A 22,207-nucleotide genomic window follows, 5' to 3' on the forward strand; every position below is an offset into this window, starting at 1 on the left:
TGTGATCGTCATTTCCGGTAAGTGCACATGGCAGTGCGCGATTTGAGACAACACTCCTCTGTCGAAATGTACGCACTACGCAAGACAGTACGTAGTGCACGAAGTGTACTTCTGTAAGTGCACTAACGTAAGAGCGCGATTTGAGACACAGCCACTGTCTGTTAACACTACCGTGCCATGGGGCAGCCAGCAGGGCAGCCTGCTGCATGTTTGGAAGTCTATCGGTAACTATAACAGACAGTGTGTGGGTCTGTCAGACGTAAAAGGAAAATAAGGAATGGTGTTGCTGTGCTTTGTTGTTCAGAATTGGTTCCAACAGTGTAGCACCCTGCCCTCTTCCTGTATTTTCTCCTTTATTTTCCTGTATGCATGACGTTTCTGGGCGTGGTCAAGGAGCCTTTGGGCTCTGTGTCCCTTATATCGACGCACAAGTCTAACTGTTGCAGACAAACAGCTTTAAACAGTCTTTTTACAAACAGTAAAGCCATACCCACAACATATTCTACCTTGTTCTAAACAGTATTTTAAAACAAATTAAATAGTTACACTATTAAGTGCTGACTTTTAATAGAGTGGCATGGTATAGGAGCTCTGGCTGTAACTGGCGAGGAAAAAAAACTGTAAATGGCAGAAAACTGTATCTACACCAGAAAGCAAACTTTACACAAACTGAAGTCAATAATGGCCTATAGCAAATCTGTCACCTTCCCAGAAAAGGTTATATATGGTCTTACTGCAGTCTGCCCTCATACGTCCTATATGTTTTGTTGAGTGCATAGTGTGTTGAAGTGTTGACTCTTTTTAGCACCTTGACTTAAAAGGTGCAATCAGTGATTGTAATCCAACAGCCTTTTTTTGTTGTTGCAAATACTCTCCAGGGCCTGCAAGCTGCCAGTTATGTGTGTACACTAAAAGTAATCCTATTCATACACTGCCCTGGCTCTGTACATTGCAAACAAACAAAGTGGCTCAGACCAATGCTCGTGCACAGACAGGGGAAATGTCATGGATGTACAGAAATGCCAACATGCTTAACTCCATGGTGCATTGTCAAGAAGGAAAGATCGCAGAGAAACAGCAAAGGAGGAGAAGGTTAGAAGAACAAACATAAAAAAGATGGGCTATGATAAGGCAAGGGCAACGAGCCATGTTCAGTGAGGCTTTCCAAAACGGTGGTGAGAACCCCAAGAGTTGAAAGGCATGAAGACAGATGCAGAGGCTTCTCTGTTACTGCTTGACAGGTGGTAACATTAGTTTTGCTTTGTTTCACAGAACCAATAGGTCAGTTGTCAGTGTTGTTATCTGGAGCTGGTGTGCTGGCTCTGGGAAACTTTTGTCCTCTCTGCATGTTAGCTTTGTAGCAACACTTCGCTATCTCACAGATAGCTTATGTTAGTTACTACTTGCTGTGTCGATTTTCAATCTTCATCACAGTATTTTTCTGTACATTGTTTGCAAAGGGCTTTATAGCCATGAAGACCAAAGGTAAGATTGCTAGCACAGTATGATTATTTTTAATTGATGCATATTTCAAAATGCTATGCTAGGTAACATTAAATTCCTTGTATTCTTTTTAACTAACTCTCCCTAATTGTGGATGCTGTGTTTGTGTACTTTGTGTGACATACAAATGCAGTACCTTGTGTGAATAGTAAAGTTTCTTTCCAATGTTTTAATCTACTACATTGTATTTTCAACATTCCCATAGCCCTTTCAAATATCCATTATCAGAGTACTCCTTAATCTCTTTAAATATCGACAATACTTGAAAAATCTTTTGTGACTTGGAACAAAGTTCGTTATCAGTGAATTGAGACGTAGGAATAAAACGTTCAGTCAAAAAGAGCTTTACCTAATGAGGTGGCATCAAGTCTGCATTTGGCTGCCCTCAAATGAAATGGCTGTCCACTTGAGGAGGCAACTGCCTTTAGAGGAATCATAGTGGCAGTCGTTCACAGCCACTTAGTGCCAGTAAGGGTAATCGTTTCCATGCTTAAAACTTTTCATTTGGCAAAAAACATTGATTCCTGTGTAGCTCATTGCCACTGAGGACCTTGAGGGCTGATGAGATGTGGAGAAATAAATAGTTCAAGGGTGCGGTAAAAGCTCATTTCCTTTCGATCAATACAGACTTTTGGTTTTACGCAGGACATGAAAAGTTTGTTTGACCCCGACCTCCTCCTTACATGAACTTTGATAAAAAATGTATTTGTCATCCATCAGAAAAAAACGTAAATTGCATGCAGTTTAGTTGTATGGTAAAGTCATTTCTAGGCGACAAGGTTAAACATATACATACATTTTAGAGCTGTTCCCTTATGTTTTTCCACACTTGGATATCATACCAATATCCACGCGTGCAGAAACCCACTTGGCACACTGAAGAAATAAACACTTCTGTGTGCCGCCAAATGGGCATGAGAGATATGATTCAACTGTGGTGAGCCTGATCTGGGTCTGTAATCCAGTTTCACCCACCTTTAGCATGTGCAAAGTCCCAAGAACTGATGACTTGCCAAGTTACCAAAGACACGGCTTTTACAACCCATTCATTCACAATCCCACTTTAATTTCTTTCAGTGTCCTCTTAATATGTAATCATATCTTTTTTTGACATTGCTGAGTACACCATTGCACATTTTAGTCAAAACAACCTGAAAAGTGTTTTAGAGAAATAAAATATATGGTACTATATGGTAATAAAAGGTATCCTTAGTTGCCCCCTTTTTTTTATGTTTTGGCAAAGCACTGTTAATTTGTAGCAGGCCATGACAATCATTCTCACATTCTCCAAAGTTTGTTTTAATATTTGATTTGTCCCCAGGCCCGGAGTAATTACTGGAAACACTGTTTGAAATTGAACCAGGTGCTCAATGTAAAACTGATACCTCTGAGAGAAGAATGTATGTGTGCCTGAAATAGAAAACCTTTGGCATGAAGAAACGTTCTGAATACTATACAGTATAACATAATAATTATTGAATGCCAATGTACATCAGCTGTTGTGTGCACTATAGCGCTATAATAGGATGTTTATTTCGGTAAATAATTTTTTAACTGCAGTTTTCTAATTTTGTACATTGACAAAAAACAATTACGTGACCTAAACTGCTATGTATTTATCAAATGTATGGAGATAGCTCAGCAATCCATGTTTCAGTATTTCTAGGAAAATATTTTGGTTTGCTGCTGCCACTTCCTGTTCCTGTGGGTAACTGGACCCATGCATTTACCAACATGCCATGGTCATGTGAAAATCATACAATGTTGTGACTGTGTCTGATAGAAGAATCCCAGTCTCACATTTATTGTTGCTGATATGTATATCAAAGGTGAAGGAAGAGGAGCCGGTGCATCTCCGCCGCCGCGGGGATTTTGCACACCGTTACATGGGATATTTCCCATGACAAACAGGACAAACTACAGCTACTGTTGAGGAAAAACAGACTTTTCTACATCTCTCATTTCATGCTTCACAAAGACGTGGCTTTGTGGATTAATTCTGGACTCTGCACTGCGGCTGATTAGCTTCCAGATGTTCAGACCGTATTGTGACACAGAACTAAATCCGGCAAATCGAAAGGTGGAGGAGTTTTTACACCAACAGCAGCTGGTGTAATGATGCAACAGGGATTCTACAGAACTGCTCTCCTTATCTGAACATTTTTTCCATAAACTGCAAACCCTTCTATTCCCCACTGTGAGTTAGCGTCATTCATACTGGTTGTTTGCATTCCACCGAAGGCCAACATGCAGGAAGCACAGCACAGGCTCAACGACCAGATACTGTGGGTGGAGCAGACAAACCATGCACTTCTCCTTTGGACAAGTATATTTACATTTCACTTGTTCATGCACAAAAGTTACTTGGCCAGGTAAAGAGTTCTCATTTTATAATTGTTATTGTTATGCTAATGCAGAATTAGAATAAACCGTTGAAAGCAACTAAACACTATCAACATTGATACAATTCAGGTGAAACAGTAGAAACAAACATGTCCCAATAATTTGCATGCCGGTGTGCAATGTATCACCAGAGGTAGTGGTGACTTGAACTTATTATAAAATATTTTTTTAGACATTATAATGGATTTTGCCACTAAATGTTGGTGTTAACTTTTTTTCTTCAATGCTTTCCCTTTCTACCCGGCAGAGGCTGATTTACCAAGGGATTCTTTAAAAGTTATAGCTAATTTACAGTTGAGGAGCTGAGGTTTTTCAATAACTGAGGGACAAACGAGCAGCGGAGGAGTAACGTCACAAGGCAGAGAGCAAGTTGCTTAATGAGTCACATTACCTTCATGCTTCATCCACACAAAGCACAATGCTATCGCCATGAGTGGCATCTGTATTAGGCCCGTTTTCTGTGAACAATGTGGCGACAGGGTAAAGTAAGGCAGAATTAGCAAGCTAACGTTAGCCAACCAATACCAGCTGGCTGGCTTGCTGGAACCGCCATAGTTTTATGCTGCATCGCTTACAGAGAATGAGCTGAACAGCGGCCCGGGTTTAACGTAAGCGGTCCGCTGACATACTGCTGCTGGATCCAACGTTAGCCTTCCGCTGCCGCTGGGTTTAACGTTAGCCATCTGCCGCCCCGGATTGTGAGGAAAAAACTGTTTGAAATTGGTAACATAGACATAATGAGTGGCACAACATGGCATTCTATTTTGTTTGAGTTTTAGTAGCGTGTTACAAAGTAGAGTGTTACAAAGTAACGTGTTACAAAGTAAAGTAACACTTACAGTCACGCATTACTACCTAATATTTGGTAACAAAACATAACTCCGTTTTCAAATCGGCGCAATGTTACATTTCCATTTTTTTTTTTTTTTTACTTTTGCTGCTGAAACAAGAGAGCTGTAGCTTTGCTCCAAGATGGCTGCTACTCGACTCGCTCGGCTCACTTGGGGTAAAGAGTCCAACCTCCTGTGGGAGGGTTGAAAACATGTGGAACTAGCTGGTTTTGGGTTGTCCACAGCCTCATCCCTTGTTTTTCTTCCCATGCAGAGAAATACAGTCTTAGGGGGTACAAGAGGGAAGGAAGCACGACCATTTGAAAATACTACCGGGTTTTGCTAATAAAAAGCTTAATTCTAATTGGTGAAGTATCCTTTTAAATACAAAAAAACTGAATGGAATGTCTGTAACAGTAGCATACATGACAGAAAAAATTATGTTAGTTCAGTGGCTTTGACAGGCATTTACATTTGTTGCACAAATTGTTTTCATAAAAGCCACTATAACTTGATGTGATTAATTGCTGTCATAACAGAAATACTGGCACTGCTTTATGTCAACATTATGTAATCCAATATTAAAACTTGTTCAAGCTGAGGAAATAGAAAAAGATGATCAATCAAAAGAGTTCCCATATGATTCCATCCCACTCCAATCTACACACCATTTATTTTATGTCATCTCATCAGACTGTAATTTCATCAGTCCTGTAACCCAATAGAATATGAATGCTTCATTGCAATCATTGTTTTTAGTGAATAGGCCAGTTCTTAGCAGACCATGCTTTGATTATAATTAAAGACAATCATTGAATTCTAATACCCCAGAGATGGTGGTCATTGGTTCCTGCTTGAAGCCATAAAGCATCATGAGGTTAGCATATGCAAATCTACAGAGAGCCATCTGTGAAGCTCAAAACGACCAATTACTGCTTCCTGCATGTCATTTCTTATTAAGAGAGAGGATGATTATTAACTTAATTTAAATGCCAGAACAAACCTCTTGTGACCTGGCAAGCATAAAACAAAAACTGGAAGATCAGGGTCAATATTTCAATACTTTTTCTAAAGGCTTCAGCGAACAATGCTATGTATAGATAATGGATTCATTATATATGCTTGTAATTTATTTAGCACCACTTGTAAATGCACTTCTGCTCAATAAAAGAGTTTGTTTTGCCAGACCTTCCTCCACTGCAACGCAGATGACGGGGGTCTGGCAAGTCCACACAACTTTCCAAGATAGGAGAAAAACGTGGTCTGGTTTATTGGTATTTCTTTAAACCGATCCCAATAGTCATGGGCAGCGCTAAGCGTCTCTGCAAAATAGCCTTGGGAAGGAACTTGTTTTGGTGGAATATGTGTACTTTCAAAAGTTGTTCTAACCCTAACAGAAAACTTAGAATGGACAAATAGTCTAGCTATGTCTGGATTTACTTTTCCGAGATCTGAATGGGGCAGTTAACTATAGTCCTCATAAATTGACCAGCGTTTAAAATGCCAACACAAAGCAAGTCCAAGGCAACAGGTTTCTGGCTGAAATGACTGAAATCTGGCACAATTTCTGTTGGCAACGGGCAATCCTGGAAGTGGAACGTTGAGGATATAGACTATTGAAGAAGCAACCTCCCATTATTGAATGGTGCTGGTTTTTCCAACATAAAAACAGTGTAAACAAGGCCTAGTCAGACCCAGACTCAAATACCATGTAGCACCATTTAGTAGACATATCCGAATGGTAAGTGTAGTTGCTGTTTGTTAACTTGTTAGCTTGTAACTGATAGTGGCTGACACAGCATAAGTGGTTGTGAAACATACAATAATATGTTACAGTAGTTTCCATTGTTATTACGTATATACAGTACTGTGCAAAAGTCTTGTGCAAAAGTGCAAGGGGAGCGAACAATAGAAAAATCTGTATTCGGTGTTACTACCCTTTGCCTTCAAAATTGCATCAATTCTTGTAGGTACATTTGCAACAAGTCGGGCAACGTTTAGGATCGTAGACAGATGAAAAACACATCAAACTTATTTCCCTTCGAAATCGGAAGATGTCCAGCAGTGACATCAGCTCAGAAGTGGTCTTCATGGAAGAGTTCTGACATGGAAACAAGGACTATGCACAAAAACATAGGAACTGGGGTGCAGAAAAATGACAGCGTGTGCTCTGGACTGATGAGTCTGAAATATTTGGCTGTAGCAGAAGGCAGTTTGTTTGCCAAAGGGCTGGAGAGCGGTAAAATGAGTGTCTGCAGGCAACAGTGAACCATTGGGGAGGTTCCTTGCAAGTTTAGGGCTTCATTTCTGCAAATGGAGTTGGAGATTTGGTCATGATTAAAGGTGTCCTCAATGCTGAAAAATACAGGCAGATACTTATCAATCATGCAATACCAACAGGGAGGCGTATGATTGGCGGATTTATTCTGCAGTAGGACAACAACCCCAAACATACAGCCAATGCCATTAAGAACTATCTTCAATGTAAAGGAGAACAAGAAGTCCTGGAAATGATGGCCTGGCCCCCACAGAGCCCTGATCTCAACATCATCGAGTGTGTCAGGGATTACATGAAGAGACAGAAGGATTTGAGGAAGCCTATACCAACAGAAGATCTGTGGTTAGTTCTCCAAGATGTTTGGAACAACCTACCAGCCAATATCATTCGAAAACTGTGTGCTGTTTTTTATTCATGCCTAAAACTTTTGCACATTACTGTAAATTTTATACATATGTATTTGCAATATTGCTAATATTATGGAATATTGACGATGGTTCCTTAGGTATGTGACGTAGGGTTTAATTGTCACTAGTTCACCGTCATTGGTACACTGCAGTTCCAAAGCAGAAATGCTCAGCTATGGAGTTGACTGCTTGACTCGCTCATGATAGGTGTTGTAGCATATACAGTAAAACACACCATATGGACATATCAACAAACTTCAAATCTTGATTTTCAATGGAGTTTCAAGGGAATTAATTTATTGTAAAAAAACAAACAAAAAAAACAAACACTGAATTTTTATCCTGTCAGTAATGAAGCTGAGCACTTCCAGAGTTGCCAGTGCTTGTGTAACAAGGATGTGTGATTGGTCAATGAGCCTACCAGGACTAGAGGCTATCTACCTATACAACTCTGACCTCATTCATCAGACAGAGCAGAAATTGAGCAATGTGTCGTGTTAAGCAGCCAAAGGTCATTGAGATGCAACTGCGGCCATCTCTAACTAGTCAATTCCTAGTAGTGCAGTGTGATTACATGTTTTAAAAAATGAGATGCTGGATTAGCACATTACATCTAACAATGCCTGTTTGTGGAGTGAGAGTGAAAACTGATGACAAATTTCCACTTTTACCCTTAATTGAGATGATGAATATGTTTATTTCCTGATTAAAATTAGATTGTGTCTGGCTGAGTTTATTCATGTATGCATTCAACTTTTTATGGCCTAGGTATTCCAAGCAAATTTGTTTCCTCTCAAGGTAGCAGGAGCTGTCCTGTCAAACACATACAGATATATAAACACTTAAAACACAGAACTCTAATCCTGTTACACAAGTATAAGAAACTGCTCATTTCATGGCTAATGAGTTGATATTAATCATTTGTATTCCCCATTTGCAAAGCAATTAAATGTGCTCTCACACCCTGGTTTTGCGAGGATGGGTTTCAACAGACTCAGATTAGTTCAGTGACTGCAAGCAGCAATAAGAGAGATGCCTGAAAGTATAAAGGTGGACAGAGTGGTGGAGGCTATCAGAGGGGGATCAAAGCCATATGTCAGGCTTTCTATTCCTTGTGAACTCGCATCTTGTCCTTAGCATCCACTCAAAACTAAAAAGGTAGCACACGCTGACAGTGGGTCAAGAGAAATCCTTTAAAACAGACCTTCTATGGCTATGAAGATACTGAAGAAACTATTGACAAAACCATAACCAAAAAAAGCTCTAAAGTATTTTCCACATCAAAAAAAGTTTGATAGTTTCTCATTGTCTCAGTCAATTGCTAATCAATACTTAATTTGGTCAATGAATCCCCAATAAAGTTTTAAATTTAAAGGTTCTGTAGGTAACTTTAATAAAAATATTTGTCATATTCGACTCAACTTTCACTATATACCAAGCTCCGCCCACCTGTGGGAGCAAACGTTCTTTATTTTACAGCTAAACAGTGCACTAAAATGTTTCTAAAAACATTTGAGGAAAGGAAGAGGCAATTCAGTAACAGATTCTTAATTCATATTTGATCAGCTGCCTAGTTTTATAGTTTCACCATTGTTCACAAGCAGTCACTGACACTGTGTTAAACTAGAGACTTTTCAGCTCCGATTGGTTGTTATGCCATTAGGAGCACCCAGAGAAGGCAGACGAATTCTCTTTTTCAAATTAAATGATTCATATATTAATGCAAAGATTTAGTGTCAGATATGACAAAAAACTATTTTTATTAAAGTTAGCAACTAGCAATTTACCTCACAATCCAGAGCATTTAAACATATGAACAATTAGAAAAGCATCTGTGGCATTAACAGTAAATACAGCATAACAGACAGCAACCAGCTGATACCCATACCACTTAAACATTGGTTGTACCAGATTTTTGGTTATATTGTGTTAGGGTTCTTATAGAACGTTTCCCTCTGTGAGTGGGTTTGCTTCTTGTCTTGTTCACAACTTAATAATCTTAAATTAAAACCAAATTGAGCAAATATTTTTTGTTCATTTTATTATTTTTGATTTTTTATCATTTCATTCCTGACATATTTAAAGTTGCTGTCAGAGATAATCTCTTGAGTGAGCGAATGCCGTGATATTAATAAGATCTTAGTGTTTGAAGAATGCAAGTGAGATACTAAGAATTGGTGTTAAAGATTTAGTGCATTTTTTTGTGGCATTTTATGTTCTAATGGCTCTTAGATGTGACATTAATAAATGGAATTAGATCTGTGCTCTTCGTCACCCTCTATATGAATATTCCCAATATATTAAAAACAACTTTAAAATGAATCTTTTCACTTATAGTCACGCATGGGAACACATGCTCATGGGTGCTTGAGACAAACTATCCTCCACAGCATTAAAAAGCTTTTCAAATGGAACAATGTGCACATTAGTACAGTAGGGGTTTAAAGGGCTGAATGATGTGACTCCAGGAGGATGCCATATATAAGCACCTGCACCACTGTTCTATCTTGTATACCCCCTTGCCTTTGCAAATGTGTTTTATTCCACTGCTGTGTCTCATTACACAAGAACAGCACTACCAGCTGTGTAAGGCAGATGTTCTATTGTAGAGCACGGCAACTCCTCAAGTGGCTAGCATCCATCTGAGTGTCTCTGTTACAGCTGGCAGCCACAGCTGAACCAGGACTATCCATCTTGATAAAGAGAATAGGTCTGGAGTGAGAAAGATGGCGTATGGAAGGATTTTGCGGAACAGAATATGGCAACAGGCTATTCCGCTGTTATTGCCCAATGGAAGATGCACACTGTAGATGAAAGCAGGTCAAAGGGGGCTCTGACACTTCTTACATACAGTGGCAATGAAGTTTGGCAAACCCTGTAGCCCCTGCAGCTAAAGGCAGCTAATGGAAGCAGGGAGGCAGGAGGAAGAGTATGGGTGCTGCTGGTGGCAAGTGTCCAGTTGGTCTGTTTTGGCTTTTGTGGTAGGTAATAAATGCCAGCAGACAGCAGATGCTGTAGGGACAGCTGAGATCTATCACTACAGCCTAAAGCCATGTTCCCCGTGCCATGTTGCGAGACGTCCTCTAAAGCTGTCCTATGTAACACAACGCAATATTACATTTGTAAAAACCTCCTTTAAGAGTTATAAAGCAAAGTACAAGGCACAAATATGCCCACACATACAATCACTAAGAATACAATATGATGACATATAAAATATCAACAGTAAACACATTTGTTCTTCTGCCCAATCAACATTTTGTCAAACTGCACAACATTTGTGGTAATCATGATTTAAACGGTTTCTCTGAACTTCGCCATTATTCATTTGGAACGTTTGTATTCGTCTGGCTTTTACTGCCCAGATGTGATTCTTTCTGCTTCATGACAGCTGTCATCTAAATGAAATTCTAGAAAACGTAGTCAGCTGTGTGCATGATGGATTGATTGATTCAAAAATGGTGAGGTGAGCCGTTGTCTAACTGACACCAATTATAGTGATTCCACTGCAGGCTGTCACAGCCACAGGCAGCTAAAGCAAGGTATCAGGGTTTCACATTTAAGGATGTGTTTCATAAACAGTTGTGTGACAGTTGGGTGCTGGCGGGACTTTGAATCCTCACTTACAGGATGACCTCCCACCCTTCAAGAGGTTGGAAAGGGGCACAAAAAAAATAGCGCTGGAGCTGTCGCCACCGAGTGATGGGAATGGGCTTTGAGGCTGACGTGACACGGATGCACACATGCGCCTCTGGGCTCACTTACTCAGATGCTCATACCCAGGGTTGTAATATTGGGCTCCAGTCCTTAGATCACTTTTATTACCACTCAGACTTGTTTTCTTCCAATTTCAATTTTGACTCTTTAGCCAGTGACATAAACTTTTCTCTTCACCAACTGTACAAATAGCTGTATATGGTATGGTGTTCTAGATGTATGCATTAGATCAATGTTGAAGGGCAGATCTGCATTTTATGACTTTCACCACTGTAAGCGGCCCGGTTTCCCAAAGAGATTAATTATGATTAAAACTATAAGCACTGGGGCAGGTTCCAGATTTGTTTGTAATGGTTACTAAAAATATTTTTTCTCTGGGTCCTTGAGTTGTCACAGAAAGGCTGATTAACAGAATCAGTTTTGTGAAGTGCCAGTGCTGACGGTAGAGGGCAGGGAGAGACAGAGACGCTTATGTGGGCTGATGGAGAGCCGATGCCAGGAGTCACAGCCAATTGGGAGCAAAGGATCTTTAGAAGACCAAAGTGCCTTGGCCTGTCCATCTGTCTGAGGAGGGCAGACAATGTGCAACTCACCTGACATGGGCGTGGAGTCGTTGGGAAAGCTCAGGTCGTCCTCGGCTACCCAGGAGAAGCTCCAGTACCCTCTAGGAATGCCAGCAGCAGCTCTACCAGCCAATGGTTCACCTGCAAAAACAACAAATTCAAATTTTCTTTTCAGAGCACATGTCACAGAGACAGAACATAAGTGACCTGAAAACCATTACTAAAATTAGGCCTGCACGATTTGGGCCTGCAAGTTTTTAGCTTAGAATTGATATCACGATTGTCTGCCATTATTTTTCCTCACAAAGTGTAATATTTATTGCACACATGAATGACAAGACAAAACAAATTGGCAGTACCAAACATAAGTTTTTTTTGGCACCAATGGAACATTGCGCATCACCACAAGCCTGTAAAAGTGGAGACTTCACTGAAGAGAAGGGAGAGCATTGCAGCTCTTTTTATACAGTCTATGTTTAAAACTCACAGAAGAAATAAGTAGCGTTTGTGATGCTGTTGGCTCGTAAAATTAAATGAGAATCAAAGTAATTAAAAAAATAAATAAGTAAAAATCGGTAATTTAAATATTTTATCGTGAACAGGTTGAATTGAGATTGCAACTATTACCCGTGCAAGCCTAACTAAAATGTTAAGGAATTCAAGGGAATAATTATAACTCCTTGCTGTGTTTATTTGGGCTGTCTGGTTGCTATTGATTTGGCATCCATGCTGAGGTTAGGTAATAAAATACACTGTGTTCAATGGAGATTTATTTTTTATCTACCCAGACATTTAAAAAACTAATAATAATACAGTTAAATGCTGCAATACCGTGAAACAGAAATATTTTGTTGAAGGTTAGCATACCGTCAGAATCGTGACACACATACAGTAATAAAAACGGGCTGAAAAAAAAAAAAAAACTAATTTTTCATAACCAAATAATTCAATGAAACGTCCCCATCCTGCGGATTAATAGCTGAAAAACACGTGTAGGGACACAATGAACTTGAGTTCATAGTTTTAAATGTTCAAGGGCCTGTATGAACTGGTTATTGGATATTGATAGGCTGCATAATTACTTCGATCGACCAGAAGTCTGTTGCTGTAAAGTACACGCAACAACGTTATCCCATACTGCCATCACACACACCCCGCATTATCTTTCTCAGTTTGTCCTTAGTCCATGGATAATTAGTACACTGTCACAGACCAATACACCAATGCCCAGGAAGGAGACTCCAGCATAAATCCTGTAATCATTTCAAATGAGCCTTAAAGAGCGATTCATTGTAAACACTGCCTTTCATGGCACTGAAAGAGCACAGTCAGGGTTCTTCCTGGATTCACACTGAAGTTGTTCAGCTGCAGGTACCAAACAGTTAGATCCTTTCAGGCCTTTTAACCTTTAATGCGCACATCTTTAAAGCACTTTGGGTTTACGTGTAATAAAAGGTGCTATACAAATACAATTGACATTGGCATTTACAAAATGCTGGTCTCCTGATGACCTGGCCTCTACAGTCACCGGACCTGAACCCAATCGAGATGGTTTGGGGTAAGCTTAACCGCAGAGTGAAGACAAAAGGGCCAACAAGTGCTAAGCATCTCTGTGAACTCCTTAAAAGAATGTTGGTAAACCATTTCAGGTGACTACCTTTTGAAGCTCACCAAGAGAATGCCAAGGGTGTGCAAAGCAGTAATCAGAGCAAAGGGTCGCTACTTTGAAGAATCTACATAATTCTACTACACATACATAACTCCATATGTGTTCATTCATAGTTTTGATGCCTTCAGTCAGAATTCACATTGTAAAGAGTCAAAAGGAAACGCATTAAATGAGAAGGTGTAACCAAACTTTTGGCCTGTACTGTGTGTGGCACTAAAGCAAAAGGGAGAGACACTTAGGACAGCTTGCAATGTAGAGGAGGAACCCTTTTGGGGGACAGTACTATACATGATGTATGTGGTGCCTGTGGGCTTTGCTTCACGCGAGTGCAATGATCCAGAAATGAAGCCAATTACCCATGAAAAGGTGAGGGAGCGTAAGTGTAGTGGATCTATAGGTCTAAGCAAGATCTGGTGTGGTCTTCACTGGAATGGGATGGATTCAGAAATGTTTTGCAGGTTAAACAGATATTTCTAATATGTGTGCCTTGCTGATGTGAGGAGATTGTAGCTTGAGAAATGTAACGTAACACAGTTGGAGTATCAGGCCCTTACAGCTAATTAAAAGGGAAATTAGGATGCCACCAGTTTACGCCGCTGAATTTTGATACTCCTTGGCCTATTGCATCCAATTGTCCTCTTCTTTCTGCCCCTTAATTAAAGATTTACCTTGGGATACATCCATTACTGCCTAAATAAATTGATTACCTGTCTAGTGCAGTGACGCGTCATTAAATGCTCGTCAAAGTCTGCCAGCACCAGATCAGGCAGCTGAGGCCTGGAATTGGCTGCTCTCCCTCGGCTACAAAAGACTGCATTGATTTCCATCAGAGGAGCCCTCATGTCCACTAAGCACTCCGACTTTCATTAAGACCTTCAGAGAATTCCACACACATTGCCAACCCCTGTGTGTGGGTGTGTGTGCGCGTGTGTCCAGTCATTTTTTCACACTCTTTTCTCCTGATCACCCTCCTCACTGGGGACCTCTAGAGCCAAGGCAACCACTTCTCCAATTTAAGCAGTCTTTAAACAAGAGTGTGGTGACAGTAAATAATTCATAAATGTCTGTCTTATTCTAACGACTAGCATACAAGGTTAAACAGGGTTAAACAGAGGAGGCAGATTTCAAGTATTCATGTTAATATGCCACCTACCACACTTTTGTTAGCTGTAAGAGAGGGATAGGCAAGTCCCTCCAGGATTTTGCGAATTCAACCAATCACGTTACGTTGGTGCGACTCACAATTTTCACCAATCACCAGCAACTTTTTTTGCAAATTTAACCAATAACCGCAGTTTCCCTCAACTTAAACCAATCCCAAATACCAGACTTTGTATCAGTATGTTACTCTGAGAACCAATGCCAAGGGGGAGTGAGAACGGGATCACTTCACACGTACGTAGCCATATTCATTTCCTTGTTTCTCAAGACTTGTTACTCGAACATCTAACATTTACCAACAAAACGTACAGCGAAAGACCATGCAAAACATTTCAGACCTTCCTGCCAACCTGTATATATTTAACATCAATGTAGGCTGTAGTGATTTTTCCCTCTGATGTCGCTGAAAGCGGCTGCTGTTTCAATCATGTCGGCTCTCTGCAGCGGGCGGGGCTGCTCACTACCCCCCGCGACTGACGCGTTAACACACACAAACACACACGGTGTATGCAGGAAAAACAGGAGACAGCTATGCTCGTTATTGTAAGCGCAACGATAAGTTAAAGTCCAATAAATCCTTTATCAAACCGTATGAATGTGTCCCAGCCCAGGATAGGAAATTAACAAGCCACTGACGGACATGTTCAAGTTTGATTCAATAAATTATTATATTTTGTCTAAAATCCACCAGCCAAGCTCATATTATACCAACATTTGCAGCATCCTGAGCCTTTTTGGTAAGGTTACTAGGTAAACCCAGCCTACAGTAGTGTTATTCTCCCCAAAACAAGTTTCCTTTTTTTTTTTTTAAGAATTATACAACGCAAAACTTGCAACTTTTGAAGCAACTTTCTCTGTCACCCACAACGTCATTGCAACAAATATACAAAAAATACTGCAACTTTATCACAATTTGTGACAAAACCTCCCGCAACATCAGGCATTTTGGGTTGCAACAATCTAAAAAAAATCAGCAAAATCCTGGAGGGGCTTATAAGTTGTTTCTGAGAGGCTTGCTGTATTTGTCATAAGATGTTGGTACGTGCATTTGTTTCACCATAAACATCTTGTAAACAAGCAGGATTTTGATTTAACTGTAGGATGCAGCTTATAAACTTGGGAGTGCTGCCCCTAATACCCTCAATTAAGGACTCTAATAGTGCAACCTCTCTGCAAGAAGCAAACTTACTTCTCTATCTTGTATCTGCAGAATATTAAACTGAACATTGAAATCAAAACAGCAGCATGGATTATAACCTGCGGAAAGCCAAATTAATGATATACTGAACAATACAGTTTACACAATGTTTTAAAATTAAAACAATGATGGACAATTTTTATTGGGTCAGTTCAGTAGTTAGATATTTTAAATGTTCTCTTCAAGCTGAATAGAGGTCATGAGTACACGAAAAGCATCTCAATTAACAGTTATAAATGAGCTGCTAATGCAGTTAACCTTGCAATGAGCAGAGACAGCTTCAAAACATATGATGAAATGTGAAATAGGCCAAACACCATCACAGGAAGGACTTCTGACAGCATTGAAGTTGCTACTGTAAGTGATGCATGTTCATTTGACATGTGTACCCAGAATTCAGAGTAATCAAACACTGTTTCACCTTTCAAGGCAAACAAATCATTTTATCAAAGAAAGGGATCAAAAGGTTTCAGTCTGAAAGCATTATGCAGAAGAAGAAAGGGCTCTGAAGTGACAATAAAGATACCAACTGGGTTTCACTAACGCTTATTAAAGAAAATGATTTTACTGTTCTACACTGATCTTTTTATATTTGAGGCTTTACTAACATACAGGTCAAACATACAGCTACCCCTGCTAAACAAATTGGGAAGCACGGTATTGACAAATAAGGGATAAAAATTATGCATTCATATGTACAGAGGGGGATCTGAAGTTGCAGAATAAATTCCCTAGTCACATTTCTTACGATCTGTAAAAAAAGACTGTGGCAACAGGGTGGAAGCACCAATTTAATTAATTATGTAAGAGGGTTCCCTTTTTCTGCATATCTTTATTGTGCATGGCCCACTGTGAGCTCCTGCGTTTCCTATAGATAGGGAAGGATTTGGCAAAAAAAAACGTTTCCCCTCAGGTTAGTTTAGGCTCTAGCAGCATCATGAAGGGAAGATGTCTTGAGACACACTGAGTCATACTCACAGCATGCTCAGAATTATTTCTTCACCCATCACATAATGATGTTGGCTACCAGACCTTTGATCTGTGCTGAGATATGTCAATGTAAGACTACTGTCTTAACAAAGCCTTTTAGAGGAGAGGCTTCCAAGAAGGTAGAGACATGAGCCAAAGATACAGCCTGGGGTGAAATAGGACATGCGTGCCAGAACTGTAAAAACAACTTTAAATTAGTCATTATATTTGGCCCATTAATTGGTTGTCATAGCAGGAAACTGCCATGACCTAACACGAGACACACACACAGAGCGACGAAGGTGTGTTGCTTTTGATTGTTGGCATGTGGCTGTTGCCACAGCTAGATGACAAATTTAGTTTAAAAAGAAGTTGGAGGCAGCAAAAAAAAAAATATATTAAAAACCTTTTTTTTTTTAAACTATTTAAACACGGCAGGTTTTGTTTACTCCTATTGCTCATGATGGGTCTACATACAGTTACAAATGTAATGGCTGATGAACAAAGTGCCTCTGGGAAAAACTTACTTCTGGAACCTGCAGTTTGAGCTATATAATAAATTACAGAGCTCATCGAAGTCTTCCTTAATTTCAAAGTGTTTGACCGTGATGCTGGGGTGTTACATCATCAAAGAACCCCCAAGCAAGATTTGAATCGGCCTTACTCAATGACTGCATTGATTAGTTTTGTAGCTCCTGTATTACCCAAAGACAACACGTTGGTGTGTGTGTGTGTGTATGTGTGTGTGTGTCTGTGTGTGTAAGGGTATAATGAACTGGCTGTTTGACATTACATGCACATACAGGATGAATCATTCATCAAAGAGCAAGTTTCAAAGCCCAGTCTGTGCACAAAAGGGGATAATCATGAAGGTGAAATTAATGTGGTTTCCTATGGATTCCATTGACTGACTTATTACCACTTTCTAAAGTAAAAGATCCGACACATTTACGCTATGAGAGTAAAAAAGAGCATTATGAAGTTAAAAAAAACAGACAACGGCACTGGAACATTTTACTTATAGCTTGTGTTTTATGCATGCTAATGCAGAAGTAAATATAACAACAATGCAAGCAATGTACTTTTCTGCCCATACACATGTACTGCTCCTCATTCCTCACTTCAGAGAGTTTTTGCTAACCTCCCAGCTACCACACACGCAACTATGCTCCTGGATGAGAAATGGAAATATTCTATTTATTATGTCTTCTTCAACTTTACCAAAAGGTATGGAGACCAACCCGCGACTGTCTCTTTATAGGTCTCTCAAACAAAGTGGCGTGCAAGAAATGCAATGCCCCATGACGTAGGTCCACTTCAAGGCCAGGCTGATGTTGTAAGACCCTCTAGTGGACAGAACTTGTAACAACAACCACTTGCTTATAGTGGCATTGACAATGCATAAGCTTGCGTAGTGTAGTACATATTAACAGGCTGTAACTGAGCGTTAAATATTTAAATATTATTGGAATATTTAAAAAAAAAATAATGTAAAATTCAAATAGTACTATAGAGGAAGATTGACAGCTCTACACTACACACTGCTTGTCCCAACTGCTCACCAATTAATCACTTGCAGCTACAGCTGATGCAACACGCGCGTCACATCCGATTGAGCGATCACACTGAAGAGGGAGAGAGACGCCAGTCTTACTCAAGTAAGAACACGTTGCGTACTGTCCAGATTAAACTGTAGTCCGAGATCAAGAAAACATTATTTAAGACGAGATACTAAACTGACTGGTCTTCTTTCAGAACTACAGCGATGTGAAGCCACAGATTAAATACTGCCACACAATATCCAGACGTGCAGCCACTCTCCCTTTGCCACTAGAAATTTTGCGATATATTTTGGTTATGTCACATGCATTCTGCACGAGCCTCCACTAACAATCACAATCTACCAAGTAGGGCTGTAATCTCCCAGTCGACTAGTCGATTTATTGGTCGACGCATTCTGGCTCGACCAAAATTCAGATTGGTCAATTTTTTGCCATGTTATTTCATCAGGTGGCAGCATAGTCTATGGTGGGAAAGCACGAATTGCTAATGGGGGTGTTTTCAAAGCATACCTGGTTCACAGGTAACAGTTTGTCTTCAGAACACCCCCCTTGTTTTCTCTTTTGTTGGATTAGCCCAACCCACTGGGGACAGTTTGAAGAAAGAACTAGAAAGCCTTGTTTTAGTGGTTTGCTGAACATTTATTTAATTGTGTTTATTTTCCAGTCAGTCCTCCTCTACCATGTCAAAGACACTGCCAGTGTGGCAGTATTTTACAAAATAGATAACGGAAAAAGTTGAACCCAAAGTTTGCAAGCAACAGTTTGCTTATCACAGCTCGACAACAAACATGGCATATCACCTTAAAACGGTAAGCTAACTTGTCTGTGTTAGGTTGCCCTGTCTGTTTTGAGTAGGCTAGCTATATGAACATATCAGAATTGGCATTTCATAGTCTAATAATCGTTTTATAACTACCGGCGCAACAACGGTAGCGTTCCCCAGACACACCCACACCCCGCTGGATGTTAAGCCTCTATCATCCAAACGCAAAAATAATATCTCGGAAGGAATTGTCGACTTTATTGCTCAGGATATGAGGCCCATTGCTGTTGTGGGGGGCTGAGGTTTTAAGAACTTGTTAATATACAGCGCCAGCACAAGTAAGAGTTAAAGCTTTAAACTAACAGTCGATTCGTGTCTCCGTGTCTCAACCGCTGATGCAGCACTGTCAGAGCCGACAGACGAGTGGCATTTTAGTGCAAAATAATTAGGTCATAAACAATTTAACATACTGCAACCTGCCTACAAGGACAAGTACAGCAGGACAGTACAGTTATTTAATCTTGCATTTTTTTTCCGCCACTCCCTACCCCCCTCAGTCGACTTTTAGTCAAAAATTCCACGACTTCGGTCGACCAAGATTTTCTTTGGTTGATTACAGCCCTACTACCAAGAAAGAGCTGGGAATGTATAAAAGTGGACATGATTTACCGCAGTGCCTCCCAACTCCCCCTATAATCACTTGAGACAGGCTTTTAAAACTGAAATGGTACTCTATAAATTTGGCCCATCTCTTGACCAGTCATCTTTCCTTCCTCTCTTATTTTCAGATGTTTCTGCTCTCTCTCTCTCTCTCTCTCTCTCTCTCTCTCTCTCTCTCTGTCTCTCTCTCTCTCTCTCTGTCTCTCTCTCTCTCTCTCTCTCTCTCTCATTTCTAGGCATGGTGGTCCCTGACGTCACAACAGCTGCAGCGGGGCCAGTTTGATAACGGTATTGTTACAGATAACAGCTAAGGAGTCAGGAGCAGACGTTTGCATTTACAGAGAGCGAGCTGATGATGACGTTACATTCGTATGAGGCAAAACGCCGCAACAGCTCAAACATGTCACTGACGTTACCACTTCAACGTTACTTACTCCTCTTCATCCCCTGTGGGCCATAAGGCTGCAAAGAGATCCGTCCATCACTTTCATTCCTTGGGAAGAATCCCTGTGACAGGTGGATCTTGTCATGCTCTTTCATAATTTACCTGTTTTTTAATTTTTATTTTAATCGTTTTTATTTAAAGCACTGTGAATTTCCCTGTTGCTGAAATGCGCTATACAAATAAAGCTGCCTTGCAGCTCCTCCAACTTTTAGACACACCAACTAGCATGGCTGTTTCTAGGACAGCACTGTTGTTGTCCACTTGGCCTTTGTTTGTGATGTGACTGAATCATCTCTAGTATTTAATCTTTTCAAATAAGTGTAATTAAAAAGGTTGAATATTGATCATATAATCATTTTCAAAAGATTCATAACTGTTACTCATTTCATACATTAGCAGTGAAAGTAATGCATAATAATCATGAAACTGGGATTATTTTTCAGACTCTATTTGTACAAACAAAATCTATAATAGTTACATCCCTACGCTCTCCACACCTGCAGTCTCACTCTTTCTCCATGAAATCTGATCCTCTCTTGCTCTTTATTCTGTGTCTCCCCTCCACTACAGAGAGGACAGCCACTAGTAGTAAATCATCTCTGTTGCCTCTTAAAGGTCTGCCCCTTGACATCTCTTCAGTGGAGCTTTGTGTGAGTACTGTACCACAGTGCCCTCTGCCTACTTTGGCCACTCATTTGTTGCTGTTTCGTGAGTGTTGGATCTGAATGCATACAGTGCTCACTTAATCCAGTAAAAGCATGCAATTGCGATGCAATATTTTCATGTTGAATCACAGGGACCGTAGACTTTTGTAATATTATGACAACATTTCTTAACAATGCAATAACAATACTATTAAAGTAAGAGGCAGTCCCACAGATCAGTCTGTGTGCTGACTTGTGTGTTATGAAATGAGCATTTAAACAAGAAACACACTAATTTTTGATTATTCACTTCCCTTCTCCATGCTAACATGAGAAAAAAAAGAAGACCTTTTTATTGTTGAAATATAAATATATATTTGGTAATGGTTACAGTATAGTGGGTGGATTGAAATAGAGTAATTACTTTAACGCATGCAATTGGTGTAGGCAGATTCCTTTAAAGCCTTCATGAGCTGTGCAGAGGTATCAGTTCCACAGTCTCCCGTTGCCTTTGCTTGCTGCTTAAAGTAAGCAGTGAGCTGTGCTCGCTGCTGTAGCTTGAAATGATAAAGTCTTACAATGGAGCACAGTTAAAAATCTATCGTGGACAATTTGATGGTGTAAAGTGTTAATGCTCTTATAATTGGCAGGTAAGTTTGACCGGTGGACCAGTCCCTCAAAAAGCCTTGTTCTTTTCACAATGTGATGGCCCTCCTGCTGCACCTGATTAAGCTTGCAGGATGCCTTTACTGTGCATTAAACGGTAATGCAAATATCGTTTTCACATAGAAACACGACAGTTGAATTTGCTCACTGTCTTTTTGCTACAATCTGGCTGATCTGATTAACAGAGTGCCTGTGATGTGTGTTAAGAGAGCATGTAAGCATGAGTGTGTGTCCTGATGTCTATATATATATATATATATATATATATATATATATATATATATATATATATATATATATATATATATATATATATATATATACATATATATATACATATATATATATTTCCAAATTTGTATCTGAGTAATTGTACGTATAAAAGCCATCTTTTCACTTTCTTTGTACATGAATTTATGCTCCAACACTCAAATGCCATCCTAAAAACAAACCAGGTTAGTTAATTTGATGTGTGAGTTTCTTTGCTTGTCTCTAAGCTGTGCTAGACTTACCTACATGTAAATGAAAAGAGAAAAAAAAAACAATTGTAATTTAGATTTTGCAAATGGTCCATTGCAAAAAAAATGTCTATGAGCAGGCAATCACAAAAAAAGCTTAGTGCCCCAGTAGCGGAACAATGTCACATCGACCGACAGCAGAAAGCGTGACCAGGCTCTTCAAATCCAAATGTTAAGCTTGGCAACTTCATTTCTATAGACTAGCTGTTGCTGGCAGCCTGGACATGACTATCTACATAATATAATTACAA

General features: G+C 39.8%; 1 protein-coding gene across 1 annotated transcript in view; it reads right to left on the reverse strand.

Annotated features, from left to right (window-relative positions):
- The window catches only part of alk (ALK receptor tyrosine kinase), a 305,956-nt gene that overhangs the window by 175,417 nt on the left and 108,332 nt on the right, over positions 1 to 22,207 (reverse strand). Inside the window, exon 2 of the mRNA XM_034857394.1 lies at positions 11,732 to 11,842. Within this exon, the coding sequence (XP_034713285.1) occupies positions 11,732 to 11,842 (111 nt within the window). The remainder of the gene's footprint in view (positions 1 to 11,731; positions 11,843 to 22,207) is intronic.

The sequence above is a fragment of the Etheostoma cragini genome, chromosome 20 (assembly GCF_013103735.1).
Source record: "Etheostoma cragini isolate CJK2018 chromosome 20, CSU_Ecrag_1.0, whole genome shotgun sequence".
Classification (NCBI taxonomy): Eukaryota; Metazoa; Chordata; class Actinopteri; order Perciformes; family Percidae; genus Etheostoma; species Etheostoma cragini.